The sequence below is a fragment of the Oncorhynchus mykiss genome, chromosome 6, assembly GCF_057628025.1.
Source record: "Oncorhynchus mykiss isolate SJ-2025 chromosome 6, ASM5762802v1, whole genome shotgun sequence".
NCBI lineage: Eukaryota > Metazoa > Chordata > Actinopteri > Salmoniformes > Salmonidae > Oncorhynchus > Oncorhynchus mykiss.
In genome coordinates, this window is record NC_143027.1 from 9,037,850 (window position 1) to 9,058,254 (window position 20,405).

Consider the following 20,405-nt stretch of genomic DNA (forward strand, 5'->3'; position numbering starts at 1 on the left):
AGTAATGTCTAAATGCTTTGAATGAATTAGCACCTTGGAGAGTGCTGTCCATTTTACCACCATAGATTGTAGGCTATTTGGCTGCTACTTTGTGTTTGACACTATTTTTCTCAATCTGTTTTAGTATCCCAGAGCCCCCTGGACAGCCCCCTGGACAACCCCCTGGACAACCCCATCAACCTGTCTCTGGCCCACACTCCAGTACAGTAGGTGGCGGTAATGCACCATAACTTTGGATGCCAACCGCCGATAAACCCTTCCGAAGAAGAAGACCGTCCGTTTTGTTTAAATCAGCGGGCGGATTTTTATTTTTTTACTCTTTAGTTATTTATGTAGCAAACGAAGTTGCTAAACTGATTTTTTTCAAAATTATCGAAAGTGGAAAGGTACGTATTTGTTTGAAAGACGTTTCAATGGGTTGTTGCATTTAATTTATAGCTAGAAATATTTAATTGTAATACCCCAGGCAAATTCTAAGAGACTAAGTAAATTAACTTTAGTTAGTTGGCTAAATTAGTTGTAATTTAGCCTATGATTTTCAAGTCTAACAGTAGTTTTTAATTGTATGGTGCCCCAGTGGAATGTTATTCGTTAAACAATATAACTAGCCAACGTTATCACAATAAATAAAGTAGAAAGTATTTGCATGTGAAAGTGTCCTTAAGGTGTACATTTGCCCCACTGATGTCGCTTTGCGTTTTTGAGAAGGTTAGTGGTAGGGTGACCACATTTAAAATACCCAAATGCGAGACAACAGGAGGATTTTACAGGACCGTGTAGTTTCAAGTTTTAATGTCACAAGTACAGTGAAATGCTTTTCTTGTAAACCAACAATGCAGTCATTGATAGCAATGTAATACAAAAAATAACAGAAATAAAACTATATCTACACTGTTTACAATTTTAGGGATGGATACTGGCTCGTTGGAGGTAGATATGTTAACGTGGTTTATGCATCAGGATATATAGTACCAGTCAGGTTTGGACACACCTACTCATTCAAGGGTTTTTCTTTATTTTTACTATTTTTGACATTATAGAATAATAGTGAAGACATCAACTATGAAATAACACATTGACTCTTCTTCGAAGTACCCACCCTTTGCCTTGACAGCTTTGCACACTCTTGGCGTTCTCTCAATCAGCTTTATGAGGTAATCACCTAGGATGCATTTCAATTAACAGGTGTCTTTTTAAGTTAATTTGTGGAATTTCTTTGCTCCTTAATGCGTTTTAGCCAATCAGTTGTGTTGTGACAAGATAGGGGTGATTTACCAAGTAGGGTAATTTTCTGTATAAGACCAAGTCCATATTATGGCAAGAACCGCTCAAATAAGCAAAGAGAAACAACAGTCCATTACTTTAAGAAATGAAGGTCAGTCAATCAGGAACATTTTGAGAACTTTTAAAGTTTCTTCAAGTGCAGTTGCAAAAGCGCTATCAAGCGCTATCATGACACTGGCTCTCATGAGGACCGGCACAGGAATGGAAGACCCAGAGTTACCTCTGCTGCAGAGGACAAGTTCATTAGTTTCCAGCCTCAGAAATTTCAGCTCAAATAAATGCTTCATAGAGTTCCAGTAAGACACTTATCAACATCAACTGCTCAGAGGAGCCTGTGTAAATCAGGCCTTCATGGTCGAATTGCTGCAGAGAAACCACTACTAAGGGACACCAATAATAAGACACTTGCTTGGGCCAAAAAATACAAGCAATGGACATTAGACAGGTGGAAATTTGTCCTTTCGTCTGATTTGTCAAAATGGGAGATTTTTGGATACAACCGCCTTGTCTTTGTGAGACGCAGAGTAGGTGAACGGATGATCTTTGCATGTGTGGTTAACACTTTTTTGGTTATATCAGTCAATTTAAATAAATTCATTAGGCCCTAATCTATGGCTTTCACATGACTGGGCAGGGGAGCATCCTTGGGTGGGTCTGGGAGGGCATAGGCCCATCAACTTGGGTGCCAGTTCCACCCACTGGGCACGCTCCATCAAAAACTAAAAACATCTGTGGCATTGTGTTGTGACAACCACATTTTTAGTGGCCTTTTATTGTCCCCAGCACAAGGTTCACCGGTGTAATGATCATGCTGTTTAATCCGCTTCTTGATATGCCACACCTGTCAGGTGGATGGATTATCTTGGCAAAGGAGAAATGCTCACTAACAGGGATGTAAATCAAAGCACTCTTCAGCTAGTGTCCTAAACCCCCAAAACACAAATTCTTATGAGATATGTTATTTGGAATACTAATTAAACATTGTGATCTTCCAAGACATTGATTCAGCTTTGATCTAAACCAGGGATGGGCAACTGATGGGGGGGGGCCACAAAAAAAAAGAAACTCATGAGTGGCATTATTGGCTTGTGGGTCTATGTACCCACATTGCGAGTAAAACATTTTTAGCAGCCCCCATTGTGACAGTGAAGAGTTCTAATGTTAATCTCCTTCAATTCTACACTCCGCCATGGGGCGGAGGCAAATGTTTGCAGTTTCTGATAATTGATGATCAATGGACCCCACCAGGGTTGGTAATTGGACCACGCTTACTACCAGTTTGGTAAATTAGCTGGCTGCTAGATTAGATCATCTAAGACATTTTGCTGACATGGATTTGTTGAATGACTGTTTTGGCGCCGGAGAGCTCGTGCGCTATGTCTAATATTTAAAAAAGTATTGTGGTATTGCTCGCCTGAGGTATTCTATCTACCAAGAGAGTTCTCATCTATATTATTCTTAGCCGTCTATTTACCACCATAAACCAATGCTGGTACTAATACTGCACTCAACCAGCTGTATAAGGTCATAAGCAAACAAGAAAATGCTCACCCAGAAGCGGCGCTCCTAGTGGCCGGGGACTTTAATGCAGGCAGACTTAAATCAGTTCTACCTCGTTTCTACCAACATGTCACATGTGCAACCAGAGGGGGAAAAAACTCTAGACCACCTTTACTCCACACAGAGATGCATACAAAGCTCTTCCCCCACCCTCCATTTGGCAAATCTAGCCATAATTCTATCCTGATTCCTGCTTACAAGTAAAAACTAAAGCAGGAAGCACCAGTGACTTGCTCAACACGGAAGTGGTCAGATGACGCTGATGCTACGCTACAGCACTGTTTTGCTAGCACAGACTGGAATATGTTCTGGGATTCATCCAATGGCATTGAGGAGTATACCACCTCAGTCATCAGCTTCATCAATAAGTGCATCGACGACATCGTCGAACCATCAAACGAGCATAGTGTCAATACAGGATTAAGATTGAATCCTACTACATCGGCTCTGACACTTGCTGGATGTGGCAGGGTTTGAAAACTATTATGGACTACAAAAACAAACCCAGCTACGAGTTGCCCAGTTGACGTGAGCCCACCAGACGAGCTAAATGCCTTTTTTATGCTCACTTCGTGGCAAGCAACACTGACGCATGCACGAGAGCACCAGCTGTTCGGGAAGACTGTGTGATAACGCTCTCGGTAGCCGACGTGACAAAGATCTTTTTAACAGGTCAACGTTCACAAAGCCTGATGGGGCCTGATGGATTACCAGTACGTGTACTCAAAGCATGGCACACCAACTGTCAAGTGTCTTCACTGACATTTTCATCCTCACCCTGACTGAGTCTCTGTAATACCTACATGTTTCAAGCAGACCGCCATAGTGCATGTGCCAAAAGAAGCGAAGGTAGCCTAGCTAAATGATTACCGCCCCGTAGCACTCATGTCGGTAGCCATGAAGCTTTAAAGGCTGGTCATTGCTCACTCGGGTTCTCCTGAGTAGCGCACCGGTCTAAGGCACTGCTTCTCAGTGCTAGAGGCGTCACTATAGACACCCTGGTTCGAATCCAGGCTGTATCACAACCGGCCGTGATTGGGAGTCCCATACGGCGGCACACAATTGGCCCAGCGTCATCCGGGTTTTGCCGGTGTAGGCCGTCATTGTAAATAAGTATTTGTTCTTAATGGACTTGCCTAGTTAAATTAAAAAAACATCAACAGCATTCTCCCAGACCCACTCCAATTTGCATACCGCCCCAACAGAGCCACAGATGCAACCTCAATCGTGCTCCATACTGCCCTTTCCCTCCTGGACAAAAGGAACACCTATGTGAGAATGTTTTTCATTGACTACAGCTCAGCGTTCAACACCATAGTGCCCTCAAAGCTCATCACTAAGCTAAGGACCCTGGGATTAAACACCTCCCTCTGCAACTGGATCCTTGACTTCCTGACGGGCCGCCCTCAGGTGGTAAGGGTAGGCAACAACACGTCTGCTATGCTGATGCTCAACACTGGAGATCAGTCCCCTCCTGTAATCCCTGTTCACCCACGACTGCGTGGCCAAATACGACTCCAAAACCCTCATTCATTTTGCTGACGACACAAGTGTGTCTGATCACCAACAACGATGAGACAGCCTATAGGGAAGAGGTCAGGGACCTGGCAGTGTGGCACAAGGACAACAATCTCTCCCTCAATGTGAGCAAGACAAAGGAGCTGATCGTGAACTACAGGAGACGGTGGACCGATCAGGCCCCTGTTAACGTCGACTGGGCTGTAGTGGAGCAGGTTGAGAACTTCAAGCTCCTTGGTGTCCACATCACCAACAAACTATCATGGTCCAACCACACCAAGACGGTCGTCAAGAGGGCACGACAACCTAGTTTTGAATGGCCTGTCTGCAATAAACTTGAGACATTGTATCAACTATTAACTTGGGTCCAGCCTGAAGCTGGTGTTTAAACTGTTCCAGAGTCGGTGCTCTCCAGACAGACGCACAGCTTTAGGCTATTTGCTCAAGGGGTAAGTAATCCTGCAGGCCTTTTTTGACATTTCTACCAGATCAGAGCATGACCCCCCCCCCCCCCCCCCTTTTTTTATGTTGAGTGGTTATCGAAAGGGAGAGCGCTGGAAAGATTTTTCCAATAGGCCACGTTGAGGACCTATTGTCATTCTCAGTGGATGTAAAAACATACTTATTTTACTTTCTTTTTGAGGTGAAGTAAAAATGACTTTGAGAAGCTCCACAGAGATGGTGAGTTACGACAATCATAAATACTATCAGATCCCCAAATGGGCACATTTTTTATAGACCTACAGTTGCACGCAAGCCAGGTAGTGCATATATTTGCCACTGCTCGATTTAAAAATAAAACATCTTGGTCCACCAACAACCGATCGGAATGAGTCAGCCCTGAAACATGCTATATACATTTTACAGACACGGTGTGTTTTACATTGAGTTATTTTTAGTCCCACCTTCAGCTTCCCTCAACCCTTCCCATCGTTCTCTGAATACCATTCCAATTTATTTGTGCCTTATATTTTTAAACTGCTGTGATGTTTCACAGAAGTTCTGAACCTTTCTATTCTCAGTGTTTTACAGATTGTAAATTAAATAAACAATTTTGCTAACAGTGTATTATTGATTTTTGACTGACTTTTCAAATCACCCAGCAGAGTTGGCTCCACTTAAATGTTGCTATTCATCAGCCATGCCTGAATCTGTGACCAAAAACAAGATGCATATGGACAGTACCAAAACAAATGATTTGAATATTCTGTCTTTTCGCAGCAAAATCTGCTGGGATGGTTGTATTCCTAATATTGAACATTCTATTGGTTGCAGGACTTTTGTATAATTTAAATTGAAAACCTAAAGTTTTGAATCTGGTGTTTTTGTATCAGTTCATAAACCATGTGGCATGGAATTGGTACATCTATGTCTTCCCAACTATTTTGCAATTATGGCACAGCTGTACCTTTTTTTTTTTTGGTCTTTAAATGAAATTTGCTATACTAGTTTTATTCATAATTTTCTTTTAACCAGTTTGTGTCTTTCGTGGAGGACTAACAAACAAGTTCCTTTCCCCCTTCATTTTTACATTAATGCTGGTTGTAACTTGGGGTATAGGAGACATTTCCATATTTTTGTTAGCTGCCTGTGTGACAACTCCACCAGTCCTATTTATGATGTAATTTAAAAAGATTATGCTGTTTAATCACCCCCCCCCCCCCCCCCCCCCCCACCCAAAATGTTACATTTATCAATGAGTATATTTGAGTTTAACAATTTGTTGCAACCAACTTTCTATGGCTTGTTTTAAAAATAGTGACTATTCTGGGGATTATTTCATTTTCAAATAACAAAGTGAGAAGTTGTAATCTGAATAAAGGGGGAGAACCAGTTTGGATTTAAGTGTGACTTTTGTATGACTGAAACCTTTAGTGAGAGGTCTCGTGCTTTAATATTTAATGTCTGTCTTCTGAATTCATATTCCTTATAATAAATAGGCCCAGTTAATTTTGTTTGGCTTGCCATTCCAAATCAAATATAATTTAAAAAAAACACATTGCTAGGTGTAGGCAAGGCCATAAGTAGAAAGGTAAACTGGGATATGACTAAAGAGTTAATCAGGGTGATTTCTCCACAAATACACAGGTATTTTCCTTTCCATGATAAAAAAAAATCGTATAAAAAAAATAAATATTTATTAGCATTTATTGTAGAGATCATTTTCTTTCAGGATTTGAATAGGACATTTTTGCTTGCGGGACAAAGGGACAAAATGCCTGACTGTCCCGCACAATCTGGAACTATGTCACCCTAGTAAGTGGGTGACCCATCTCAGTTCCGGCTAGTGTACCCATCTTTCATTGTTCATATGAAGGCATTTGCAGTTAGTTGACTGGTTTGGGAAACATTTGCTATCCTATTTATCCTACATTAACTGTTCTGGCTATCCATGTATAGCCTACATGTATTTTTCTGCCTATGTCTTTTCTTCATTCTTTCACCAGGTCCAGGATGAACCGAGCATCCAGCAGTAGGCTCTCTGAGCTCCCTCAAAGAGTTGAAAGCAACAGAATGAGCATGGTTTATGCAACACCGCAGAGGTTAGTGTTCAAACAAACGTCAATGGAAGTTGCTTTATGGGATATGTATTTGCTAATACAGTGAGCATATCAATATTTGTTCACAGCAAACAATCCTTCGGAAAGTTGAACATTCCTAAACCCCAGTCTGTCACATCCGAGAGAAGAACCAGCTTTTTTGGTAGTCGGTAAGTCCCTACACTGACTAAAATACCATGATACACGTAGTTCTCTATCACTGTCACCATGCGAGACAAAGACTATTCCTGTTAGTGAATCCATATGGTTGGGAGCCATTTCTCACTGCCAAGTTCAGTGGTTCCCAACTCCAGTCCTCGAGTCCCTCAGACAGTACAGGTTTTTATTGTAGCTCTGGACATGTTCACCCTGCAGGCCTTACTGCTCCAATCAGTTTTGTTTATCAATTCTGTTTTGGAATAGTGACTGTCCAAAAAGCAAGTTAAAAGTGAACAAATTGGATTTGTGTGTTCTGACAGCCTTCATTTGCTGACATGGCTATGCTAGTTGTCATAGTAACGGTGGTTGTGCACAGTGGTGTAAGCTGATTGGTGGTGGCGCTTGTGCTTCCTATCACTTAGAAGTTATGTATGGAATCAATATCATGCCAAATGTAAATCACTATCCACAAACGCCTTTTGATTTGTATTTGTAAATCGATATATTGCGTTGGAATTATTTTATGACTGTAGATATGTAGGTAATTTCCAAGGGCCTTAATAAAAATGACTGCCATAAAGATTTGCACATAGGAGAGATATGCGCAAACATGACAGATATGGCATAAGAAAAATAAGTTCTCACGTAGAAAGTGATTTGTATTCATAGAAAATGGGTTGTACCCATAGAAAGTGATTTGTATTCATAGAAAAGGGGTTGTACCCATAGAAAGCGATTTCTATACATCGTTGGCAGCCTCTCGTTTGGCATATTTGATGTCAGCCTTTCAAGGATGCAGAAATTATAGTCTGTTACCCATAGTCTGTTACCCATAGTCTGTTACCCATAGTCTGTCCAACGTAAATAATCGAAGCCCTAGATTACTCTATTTGCAGAACTATTGCTGTGGACACCCGTTTATCACCCATATAGTTGAATTAGCAGGCCAGTGTGATAGCACCACTAAATGTGAAGGATATGTCATCTATTGTAAATGATTATAATTGATCCGCTGTCTCATGCTGCACAGACGATGAGCATCAAGGAGACATAAGTGTTCCTGAGGCCTCCAACCAGTTCTCCAGTAGAGGCATGCGAAAGGTAGAGGGGAGGATATGGGATCAGACTTTATAACAGATAGTGCTTCCTTCCCCTTTTTATTATTTTTTTTTTATTTTACCTTTATTTAACCAGGCAAGTCAGTTAAGAACAAATTCTTATTTTCAATGACGGCCTGGGAACAGTGGGTTAACTGCCTGTTCAGGGTCAGAACGACAGATTTGTACCTTGTCAGCTCGGGGGTTTGAACTCGCAACCTTCCGGTTACTAGTCCAACGCTCTAACCACTAGGCTACCCTGCCGCCCCAATCTGGGTTTGAACAAGGGACCCCTTGCACACATCGACAACAGTCACCCTCTTAGCATCGTTACCTCTCGCTCCAATAAAATCGCGGTCCTTTGCAGATTAAGTGAAACAACTACTTCAAGGTCTCAGAGCGAGTGACGTCACGGATTAACACGCTATTAGCGCGTACCTCTAACTAGCTAGCCATTTCACACCGGTTACACTCACCCCCTTCGTGGGCTCCTTTTCCCGCATCAACCAGTGATCTGTGTCAGCAGCATCAATGGGATCGACTTTTTTTCAACAACATCGCTTTCTACGCGTGATAACTTTTTGTCGTTATGGCGTTTTACTGAAGGCCCTTGGAAATGACCTGCATATCTGCAGTTATAAAAATCTAATGCAATGTATATATTTACAAATCAAACGGTGTTTGTTTGTGGAATGGTGATTTGTATTTGGCGTGATATTGATCCCACAGTTATGTAGCAAAATCTACGGTGAAAAGAAATCCTGCCGGGGTTGTTTCACAGTTGCTTTGAATGTTCAAAATCATAGTGTCAGAACACCTTTTTTAAAGCCTCAAAGGACAAGGTGATCCATCTTTCAGAACAAGTCCTTTTTGGCTAGCCACATAACTCAACTAACTAGTTAGGTAGATGATTAGCTCTATAGCACATTCACTCATTTGTTAGTAAACAATTAAAAAGCTAGTTATCTACCACATGTTCTTGTCAAAACTGTCAACAGACTAAATAGCAAATAACAAGATATGCCAAACAACAGTTGTAAAACCATGAGGGCAAATCAATCAGATTTGACCATTCAGATACATCATGGTCAGGAATCAGATTTGACCATTCAGACACATCATGGTCAGGAATCAGATTTGTGACTTGAAATGTCTGCTACCATGTGCTGTTTGACTGTTCAGACTTGCAGGAAAAATAACATATATTTGAATCGGATATGCAAAAAAATTGGATTTGAGTCACTTCAATGTGAACCAGGCTTATGTGGTACCATGAATGCTAAAAAGCTGATGAACTCTTTTCAGGACCAGTGGGACTGGCATGGCTCGCAACAGCGCCTTTGGTGGTACAGAGAAGATGAAGGATCCCCGGCCCTTACACGATAAGGCCTATGTTCAGCAGTGCATCAGACAGTTGTGTGAGGTAAGGATTCCTAATATACGCACATTAAAGTATCTCAGAGTAGGAGTGCTGCTCTAGGATCAGTTGTCACTTTTATATCCTCATGAATAAGATTCTATGACCTGGGGGGTTCTGGTCCTAGATCAGCACTCTTTCACAAAGACACATCATTTCCCTCGTTCTCCTCTAGTTTCTGTCAGAGAAGGGCTTTCCGGGTTCAATGTCAGTCAAGTCTCTCCAGTCGCCCTCCACCAAGGAGTTCCTAAAGATCTTTGAGTTCATCTACTGCCTCCTGGACCCCACCTTCCAGATGCCCACCTCCAAAGTGGAGGAAGAGGTCCCCAGGATTCTCAAAGACTTGGGGTAAATAGTGGTTAGAGTGTTGGGCCAGTAATCGAAAGGTTGCTGCATCGAATCCCCGAGCTGACCAGATAAATAAATATCTGTCGTTCTGCCCCTGAACAAATTATTATTTACAACCTCTCTGGGATATGTTGGACGGTAGCGTCCCACCTGGCCAAAAGCCAGTGAAAATGCAGAGCGCCAAATTCAAATAAATTACTATAAAAATCTAACTTTCATGAAATCACACACGTAAGATACCAAATGAAAGCTACACTTGTGAATCCAGCCAACGTGTCAGATTTCAAAAAGGCTTTTCGGCAAAAGCAAACGATGCTATTATCTGAGGGTAGCACCTCCGTAAACAAAGAGAGAAAAGCATATTTCAACCCCGCAGGCGCGACAAAACGCAGAAATAAAAATATAAATCATGCCTTACCTTTGACGAGCTTCTTTTGTTGGCACTCCAATATGTTCCATAAACATCACAAATGGTCCTTTTGTTCGATTAATTCCGTCGATATATATCAAAAATGTCCATTTATTTGGCGCGTTTAATCCAGAAAAATACAGGTTCCAACTTGCACAACGTGACTACAAAATATCTCAAAAGTTACCTGTATACTTTGCCAAAACATTTCAAACTACTTTTGTAATACAACTTTAGGTATTTTTTTACGTAAATAATCGATAAAATTGAAGACGGGATGATCTGTGTTCAATACAGGAGGAAATAACAAACTGTAGCTAGCTTTCTGGTCACGCGCCTTATTTTAACAGTACACTTGAAGTGACCCTCATTTTGAACAGGGCTACTTCTTCATTCCACAAAGGAAAAACCTCAACCAAATTTTAAAGACTGGTGACATCCAGTGGAAGCGGTAAGAACTGCAAGAAGATCCCTTAGAAATCTGGATTCCAAATGAAAAACTAATTTGAAAAGAGTGACCTCAAAAAAAAAAAAAAAAATCTGAATAGTTTGTCCTCAGGGTTTCGCCTGCTAAATAAGTTCTGTTATACTCACAGACATGATTCAAACAGAGTTTTTTCTATCTAAATCTACTAATAATATGCATATATTATCTTCTGGGGATGAGTAGCAGGCAGTTGAATTTGGGCATGCATTTCATCCGGACATGAAAATACTGCCCCCTGTCACCAAGAAGTTAACTGACTTGCCTAGATAAATAAAGGTTACATTAAAACATTTTTTAAATGAGCTCATTCTGCCGTACATGTTAAAAATGGTCTGTGTCCCATATATTCTTCCCTATATAGAGAATATGGTGCTATTTGGGACTCAGATGTGATCATTTGCTGTTTGCATCTGGTTTTTGTACGCTAGCCCATTCCTCATTCTATGATACTGACTGTATATTTCTGATGGCAGGTATCCATTTGTTCTCTCCAAAAGTTCCATGTACTCTGTGGGGGCACCACATACATGGCCACAGGTCTTGGGGGCTGTTGTCTGGCTCATCGATACTGTGAAGGTGGGTATTAGTACAGCAGAATACTACCTAATCTCTAAACCAGTGGTTCTTAACCTGGGTTCGATCGAACCCCAGGGGTTCGGTGAGTCAGTCTCAGGGGTTCGGCGGAGGTCAAGACACACATTCGATTAATATGATTCGTGATGACACGCTCCGCTTGGCCATCATTGGCTGCAGGTGATCACGCTACATCGCTTGGCCTATCTGTGCTGCAGGGAATTTGGTGCGCTCAGTAGTCGACTTGTGATTTCTTTCTTAATATTTGAATCCCTTCATACTTACTATGTCGAGCAAAAAAAGAAAGTGGTCGGACGAATATGTACAATATGGATTTACATGTATAACCGAACGTGATGGGAGTCAGTGTCCTAACTGCATGATATGCAATGCCAAGTTGAGCAATTCTAGTCTAGCACCGGCAAAACTAAGAGAACACTTCCTTAAGCTGCATGGAGATGGAAAATACAAGAACACAACGCTCGCTGAATTCAAGGTGAAGAGAGCCAGATTCGATGAAAAGGCTACTCTGCCTGTTCTCGGCTTTGTACCCATCAACAAACCGATCCTCACAGCATCGTACGAAGTTGCTTACCTGATAGTAAAGCAGGGCAAACCACACACCATTGGTGAAACACTCATAAAACCAGCTGCGTTGAAGATGGCGAATATCATGCTGGGAAAAGAGGCCGAAGTTAAGTTATCCCAAATTCCTCTTTCAAATGACACCATCAGCGACAGAATAGAGGACATGAGCAAAGACATCTTGGCTCAAGTAGTTGCAGATCTGATTTCAAGCCCGGCAAAATTCAGCCTTCAACTCGACGAGACCACAGACGTTTCCAATCTAAGCCAGCTTGCTGTACTCGTGCGCTATGTGAAAGACGACGTGATAAAGGAAGAATTTTTATTTTGTAAGCCTCTTACAACAACAACTAAGGCAGCCGATGTGAAGAAACTTGTGGATGACTTCTTCAAAGACAACAACCTTTCGTGGGATATGGTTTCTGCAGTTTGTTCGGACGGAGCTCCAGTCATGCTGGGAAGAAAGTCTGGTTTTGGTGCGCTAGTGAAAGCCGATGCACCACACATCATTGTTACGCATTGTATTCTGCACAGGCATGCGTTGGCAACAAAAACCTTGCCTCCAAAACTGACAGAAGTATTAAAAATTGTAGTGGAATGCGTGAACTATGTGCGAACTAGTGCTCTGCGGCATCGCATCTTCAGTGAGCTGTGTAAAGAAATGGGCTCTGAATTCGAGGTACTTCTGTACCATTCTAACGTTAGGTGGTTATCCCGGGGACAGGTGCTGAATCGTGTTTTTGCCGTGCGTGTGGAATTAGCCCTGTTTTTGCAAGAGCACCAACATTGTCATGCAGATTGCTTCAAAAATTCTGAGTTCATTCTCATTTTAGCGTACATGGCCGATATCTTCGCAGCTCTCAATCATCTCAATCAAAAGATGCAGGGCGGTGGAGTCAACATCATTGAAGCGGAGGAAAACCTGAAGGCTTTTCAAAAAAAGCTACCGTTATGGAAACGACGAACAGAGAACGATAACTTCGCAAACTTTCCCCTGCTGGACGACTGTGTAAGTAAGATCGAAGATGTATCTGGAATCGGAGACATTTCTGTACCCGCTGAACTGAAGCAAGCAATTGCCACGCACTTAGATGAGCTTGCAAATTCTCTCGACGGATACTTCCCTACAAGAGAGTCATATCCAGCATGGGTGAGACAGCCGTTCACGTTTAGTGTTGAGACAACAGATGTCAATGATGAATACCTCGATGAAATCATTGAAATTCAGCAGAGCCAGGTTCAACAGCAACTCTTCAGAACAACAACGCTTTCAACGGTTTGGTGTCAACAAATGGTAACGTACCCTGTTATTGCTAAGAAAGCTCTGGAGATTTTCATACCGTTTGTTACAACATATCTTTGCGAGCAATCCTTTTCGAGGATGCTGGACATAAAAACGAAGAAAAGGAACAGACTTTGTTGCGAAAATGACATGAGAGTGGCACTTGCCAAGGTGAAGCCGCGCATTTCTGAACTGGTCTCTGAAAGGCAACAGCAGAAGTCACACTGATTTGCAGTAAATATTCATTATTATGTTTTTGTTTTTGTGTGAAAATGATAATCTGTGTGAAAATGTTTTGATGATTTTGTTCTTTGAACACAGTGATGTTGATGCACGGTTCATTTTGTGCACCAGTCAAATATATACCTATGTTTTGAATTTTTTTTTTTTCAATTAAGAAGGGTTCGGTGAATGCGCATATGAAACTGGTGGGGTTCAGTACCTCCAACAAGGTTAAGAACCACTGCTCTAAACTCATTAATAACATTAACTGTCTAAATGAAGGTTTGAATAATGAGAGATGTTTATAATATTTTTTTTTTTATCAGGATCCCCATTAGCCGACGCCAATGGCGACCACTAGTCTTACTGGGCTTCGACATAACGAAATCCTTTACAATTTACATATTTAAAATGATTAACATGGATTGTGTGTGCATCTATTAGTTACACTTGTCAATACATGAACAACAAAGTTAGGTCACATGGGGCAGAGGCCCTGTGCAGTGAACGGTTACTTTATTTTTGAAACCAGGTTTGTTGTTCACTTGCTCCATGTAAGATGGGAGTTCCATGCAGTCGTGGCTCTGTATAATACTGTATGTTTCCTTGAATTTGTTCTGGTTGTTTTGCAGGTCTTTTGCTGCATGAGTGATCAGGACCTGCTCTTTGCTGATTTCTCTGACGGAAGCACGGAGATTGAGGACGGGGTTGAGTTCAACAAGGTACAGAAACAACTTAATCACAACAAAACCATTTAGGATGTTAGGTCTCTATTTGACCCTGCACGATCCCTTCCGTTTCTAGCTCTTTATGGAATACACCGCTGAAACCTACAACAAGTTCATGCAAGGAGCGGATACATTTGATGAAGAGGATGCAGATTATCTTGCTAAACTAAGTAAGCAGTGATGACAAAGTCATTGTTTCTAATTGTGAGTTGTGCCTTTTCCTTCCAAATGAACATGTGAAAAATAACCAGCAACAAGCGCATAAAACGCCAACTTATATTTACAGAGAGACTTTACAACGTTGACGAAGGGCTTCTCGCATCCATGGAGGAGAAGTACAGGATTCTGAGTGGTGAGGTTGAACGACTGGAGAAAGAAAGTCAAACGGTTCGTCCTTTTAATCTACGGTCTGTATATACAGTGCATTCAGAAAATATTCCACATTTTGTTACGTTACAGCCTAATAATCAAATGTATAAAATATTTTCCCTCATCAACTTACACACAATACCCCATAATGACAAAGATAAACATTTTTATGTGTTAACTTGGACTCCAAGTTGTCGTAAATTCAATTGATTGGACATGATTTGGAAAGGCATACATCTGTCTATATAAGGTCCCACAGTTGACAGATCAAAAATCAAGCCATGAGGTCGAAGGAATTGTCCGTAGAGCTCCGAGACAGAATTGTGTCGAGGCACAGATCTGGAGAAGCATACCAAAAAATGTCTGCAGCATTGCAGGTTCCCAAGTTCACAGTGGCCTCCATAATTATTAAATGGAAGACACAGACTCTTCCTAGAGCTTGCTGCCCTGCCAAAATGAGCGATCGGGGGAGAAGGGCCTTGGTCCAGAGTTCCTCTGTGGAGATGGGTGAACCTTCCAGAAGAACACTCATCTCTGCAGCACTCCACCAATCAGGCCTTTATGGTAGAGTGGCCAGATGGAAGCCACTTGTCAGTAAAAGGCACATGACAGCCCACTTGGAGTTTGCCAAAAGGCACCTAAAGGACTCTCACCATGAGAAACAAGATTCTCTGGTCTGATGAAACCGATTTCCTCTTGAAAATCTGTTCAGGATCTCAGACGAAGATTCACCTTCCAACAGGACAACAAGCACACAGCCAAGGCAACGCAGGAGTGGCTTTGGGCAACAAGTCTCTGAATATTCTTGAGTTGCCCTGACAGAGCCCGGACTTGAACCCGATAGAACATCTCTGGAGAGACCTGAAAATAGCTGTGCAGTGATGGTCCCCATCCAACCTGACAGAGCTTGAGATGATCTGCAGAGAAGAATAGGACAAACTAACCAAATAGAGGTGTGCCAAGCTTGTAGTGTCATACCCAAGAAGTCTCAAGGCTGTAGTCGCTGCCAAAGGTGCTTCAACAAAGTACTGAGTAAAGGGTCTGAATACTTATGTAAATGTGATATTTCGTTTTTTTATTTTGCAAAAATTTGCTACAATTGATACAAATTTACGGGGTGTTGTGTGTAGATTTAATGAGGGTGAAAAAACATAGATTAAATTATTTTAGAATGTAACAAATTTGGCAAAAGTCAAGTGGTCTGAATACTTTCCGAATGCACTGTACCTATAGATTTTTCCAAGTTCTGCAATTTAATATTGTACATATCTCACCTAGTTTAAGCAGTCGATGAGCTGTAAACGTGCCAGTTGCGTTTGAACAGAGCCATTTGATTCACTTTATTTGTAACCATTTGATTCACTTTGGAGCAGGACCGATTGATGGTCAAAAGAACAGAGAAAGTCAAACTTCAGACAGACCTGCAGAAGCTGCAGAGTTATCGCAGTAACCTGGAGTCTTTCAAAGCCAACCTGGAGAACAAAGCCTCTGGATTGGCCGAGGAGCTGGAAGCATCGGGTAAAAAAACCATGACCAAACATTGCTACTCTCGTGGTTTAGCTGGTCTTGCGGTATTGATGCAGCCTTCCTGGACACTTTTCTCTTTCTAAAGTGTCTGCATATGTGGTCTACCACCCTTTGACACATCTCTCTATCTGTCCCCACTTCCTCTCATTCCCTGTTTAAACGAAATGTGAAAATCCATTAAAATCTACCTTTTTTTAAATTGCTACTCTCCTGGAAATCCTGAAACGTTGTCCTGTGTAGGACTGCAAGTGGAGACCCTAAAACAGGAGGAGTCCCGGCTCCAACACATCTTGTCCACCCAGAAGTTCACTCCCGCAGACATTGAGAGGATCAACTGGGAGAAGAGGGAGCTGCAGCAGACCATCAACAGCCTGAGCAAGAGCCTGGAGCAGGCCGAGCAGCACATGTGGAACGAGGAGATCGCTCTGGCCAAGGCCAAGGAGACGGTAAGGAATAGGATGCTGGCCTGATACGACTGCATTCTATACTCATCTGTCTGGTAAATAAAGGTTCAATAAGTCATTTATTTTTAAATGACTAGCTAGCTATGAGCCAGTGCTGAACAGTCTTCTCAGTCTTAACCTCTGCTAATGATTTAGGCCGAAGTGAAGCTGGCCGAGTACCACAAGCTTGCCCGCAAACTGAAGCTCATCCCTGTGTCTGCCGAGAACGCATGCGGCCACGACTTTGAGATCAGGACCTCCACAGAATACGGACCGTCCACCATGGTTCAATGCAGAACACAAATTCAAGTATGGCGATTTAGTTCTCATCGAATAATCGCTTTATTACAACAGGTGTGTGTTGTTTCTGGACCTAATTCTGTGGCTTATTCTCTACAGCAACTACTGAGGAAACTGATCACTGATGTGGACGAGGAGTGTAGTCGACTGACAGACATGAAACTAAGCCTGGAGGAGTCCATAGAACAGGTATCGAGACATTTCACTGTGTTTCTTAGAAGTCCGAAGGTTTTGTCCCATTTTTTGGGTGTTTTTTTTTTCTTAAACATGGGTCTTTTTTCTCTCTGAGGTGAATTCCAATATTTCAGATAAAGCGAATGACTTGAAACAACTGAGAGAGCAAATCCGTAGGCTCGACGAGCAGCTCGAACAAGACATGCAGGTGGGTTATATTTTCAATATTACAAATGTTTGAATATTGTATACAGGAACCCATCTGAAATATTGCTTCACAGGCCAGTCATTTATTGATCAGGAAGTGGTGTCAAAGTGAATCATTGGTCCATCCAAGGTTTTCCTAGACAGCTCATTGTCTTATAAGGACCATCATGGAACCAGCTTTTCTTGTTCTCCTCAATTATTTAAATGTATTGTATCTACATCTGTGGTTAAATTGTGTTTTTGATCATTTAGGGTTTCTAGGATGTTGATTTTGACTTCAGCCATGACCAACCTTTCAAAGCACTTCATGGCTAAAGACGAGAGTGCTACGGGTCGGTAGTCATTTAGCCAGGTGTACCATTGTGTTCTTGGGCACAGGCACTATGGTGGTCTGCTTAAAACATGTTGGTATTACAGACTCGGACAGGGAGAGGTTGAACATGTCAGTGAAGACACATGCTAGTTGGTCTGCGCATGCTTGCAGTACACGTCCTGGTAATCCGTCTGGCCCTGCAGCCTTGTGAATGTTTTTTAAGGGTCTTACTCACATCGGCTGCGGAGAGTGTGATCACACAGTCTTCTGGTACAGCTGGTGCTCTGATGCATGTTTCAGTGTTATTTGCCTCGAAGCGAGCATAGAAGTAGTTTAGCTCGCCTGGTAGGCTCATGTCACTGGGCAGCTCTCGGCTGTGCTTCCCTTTGTAGTCTAATGGTTTGCAAGCCCTGCCACATCCGACGAGCGTCAGAGCCGGTGTAGTAAGACTCAATCTTGTATTGCCTGTTTGATGGTTCGTCGGAGGGCATAGCGGGATTTCTTATAAGTTTCCAGGTTAGAGTCCCACTCCTTGAAAGTAGCAGCTCTAGCCGTTAGCTCAGTGCGGATGCTGCCTGTAATCCATGGTTTCTGGTTGGGGTATGTACGTACGGTCACTGTGAGGACGACGTCATCGATGCACTTATTGACGAAGCCATTTATTTTAAATGTATTGTTTCCACATCTGTGGTTAAATTGTGTTTTTTATCATTTATAAAAATGACATCCCTCTCTCTCTGTCTGTGTGTCTGTGTGTCTGTGTGTCTGTGTGTGTGTGTGTGTGTAGGACATTGCCCATGAGGAGCAGAAGTGGTCTGCTGAGATGGAGTCTGTGGAGACCCACCGCAAGCTGCTGGAGAAGAAGGTGACCCTGGGCTATGATGAGTCTGTGGAGCAGCTGAAAGCTGCACAGCAACAGTGAGTAGTGCTCCTTCTACCAATTATTTTGGACCAAATCACAATGGTGAGGGCTACAGAGCTTAGTTTCAAGTTTTATTGTCATGGGCACAACTACAGTGAAATGCCTTTCTTTCCTGACTGACATGGCAGTAATCAATATCAGTAGTAAAAATATTATACTAATGTAAAGTAGGAAAAAAACACACGAGAAATAGAACCATGAATAACATGAGACAGTAAATAAGCTACTGTTTATATACAGGGTCAGTTCCAATACCATATTTACAATGTGCAGAGATACAAGGGTTAAACTAGCGTCCTGTCCAGGGGGTGTGCTTGTACATCAAGCTGCCTCACACAACAAAAACAGGAGATATGCTCCTGCCCTATGAGCCGTTCTGACCCGGACAATGATACTTTATTTGCGTACGGTATGTTTAGGGCTTTACAATTATTTCACAACCACATGAAGTTTGTTTTCATTGTTCATATCTAAAAATAGACCCCCACCACCACAGTATTTGTCTTTCTACTCCACAGGTACCATCTTGTCCTGCAAGAAACCAATGAGGAGCGGCGGACTGTGGTTAACAACCTTGCCAGTGTGTTAACCACGGCTGCCAACCACCTGTCCATTGTAGAGGTCAGTCTCCATCTTGCCCCTAACCTGCCCCTAATATTTATTTTATTCCTTGCCTTGATATTCCTTTTTACAATAACAACTTGATTTGACAAGGACTGTCTTTCTGAGCCTGAAATTCACATTGTGATCATTTCCAGAAATTCTTAGAGGATCAACACAAGCGAGTAGACAGGGTGTACGCGGAAGCTTTCCGGGAGGACGAGGTGGACATTCAGAAGATGAAGGACATTATGGAGAGCTTCATCGCTAAAGTAAACAGCATGTAGTTCCATGCTTTACTATAAAAGCTGACATGAGCTCTAACTCTTTACTTGGTTATTCCATTCATTCCATTGGAACCATCCCAGCGGGCAAAACTTGGTTTAGTGACGTTGTGACAACAGAACCTAGTTGAAATGACATCATTGACAACCAGTTTTGCCTGTTGGGATGAGTGCAGCTTTTATTCTCTTCTAAGTGACGTCTTTACTGACCACGGTGAGCAGAACATCAGTTCCAAAGGGCCACACCATCTTCTGCAGTTTCCCTGGTCACTGCTCTAAAGCATTGGGAACTTGTGAGACCAGATGGGAAGACTGTATTGGGTGCTGGTAGGAAACATGTTTCAATAGGAGTTTAGCTTTGTTCAAGTACCCCTGGGTTAGATAATGGGTGTTAAACCTCTTTGTAAAGTATTTTTAATGTTGTCTTGTGGTGGTTCTCATATCAGCCACTAGAGGGCAGTGTAAAGCTAGATGTAAAATACAACAGTTTCTGGTTGCGTGAAGTTTATATTATGGTTATTTGTTTTTCGCTGCAGTTTGTGATGCTTTAAATAAAGATATGTATCCCCAATATTTCCATGTTTGTTTTTTGCCAGTCATGCTTATTCAGATATAGACACGTTACCCACTCATAACAACAGTGTCTAGTCCATGCAATGTAAACTACGGCCTAAATAGTTTCTGTTGGTTTGTACCTACATTTACTTCTTCCTTTTAGACTCACATACTCAGTCATAGACGTACTCTAGGCTGCACCACATAATGAAATGGAACAGGACTATTATTTTGAGTCTCTATGACCTATACATGTGGTGTGTTCACATGAAACCAAACGGTTGTTGCTATGGTTTGCACTAATGAATACAACCCTGCTCTCTGATACCACAATTTTTTTAAAAGGTATCCAATTGCTAGTTAGTCTTGCAACTCCCTTACGGTCTCGAGAGGCAAAGGTCGAGAGCCGTGCATCCCTTGAAACGCAACCCGAACCGAGCCACACTGTTTCTTGACACAATGCCCGCTTAACCCGGAAGCCAGCTGCACCAATGTGTCAGAG

General features: G+C 42.1%; 1 protein-coding gene across 1 annotated transcript; it reads left to right on the forward strand.

The window, feature by feature from the left end:
* The first annotated feature begins 245 nt into the window (after window positions 1–245).
* Window positions 246–19,921, forward strand: LOC110525222 (kinetochore protein NDC80 homolog). The gene is made up of 17 exons (XM_021605186.3): window positions 246–386; window positions 6,810–6,905; window positions 6,992–7,072; window positions 9,464–9,581; window positions 9,751–9,923; window positions 11,293–11,395; window positions 14,114–14,203; window positions 14,286–14,379; window positions 14,496–14,596; window positions 15,952–16,096; window positions 16,346–16,551; window positions 16,705–16,857; window positions 16,948–17,037; window positions 17,138–17,230; window positions 18,330–18,460; window positions 18,983–19,085; window positions 19,223–19,921. Exons 2-17 carry the CDS (start codon window positions 6,817–6,819, stop codon window positions 19,349–19,351), a joined length of 1,899 nt encoding a protein of 632 aa, XP_021460861.3. The 5' UTR covers window positions 246–386; window positions 6,810–6,816; the 3' UTR covers window positions 19,352–19,921.
* Window positions 19,922–20,405: the final 484 nt, after the last annotated feature.

What these genes read in the sequence shown, in the direction of transcription:
- LOC110525222 (XM_021605186.3), top strand. Translation starts at nt 6,817, where the DNA reads ATGAACCGAGCATCCAGCAGTAGGCTCTCTGAGCTCCCTCAAAGAGTT. An exon ending in GGCTCATCGATACTGTGAAG is followed by an intron (nt 11,396 to 14,113) that starts GTGGGTATTAGT and finishes GTTGTTTTGCAG; the next exon opens with GTCTTTTGCTGCATGAGTGA. An exon ending in AGATTATCTTGCTAAACTAA is followed by an intron (nt 14,380 to 14,495) that starts GTAAGCAGTGAT and finishes TTATATTTACAG; the next exon opens with AGAGACTTTACAACGTTGAC.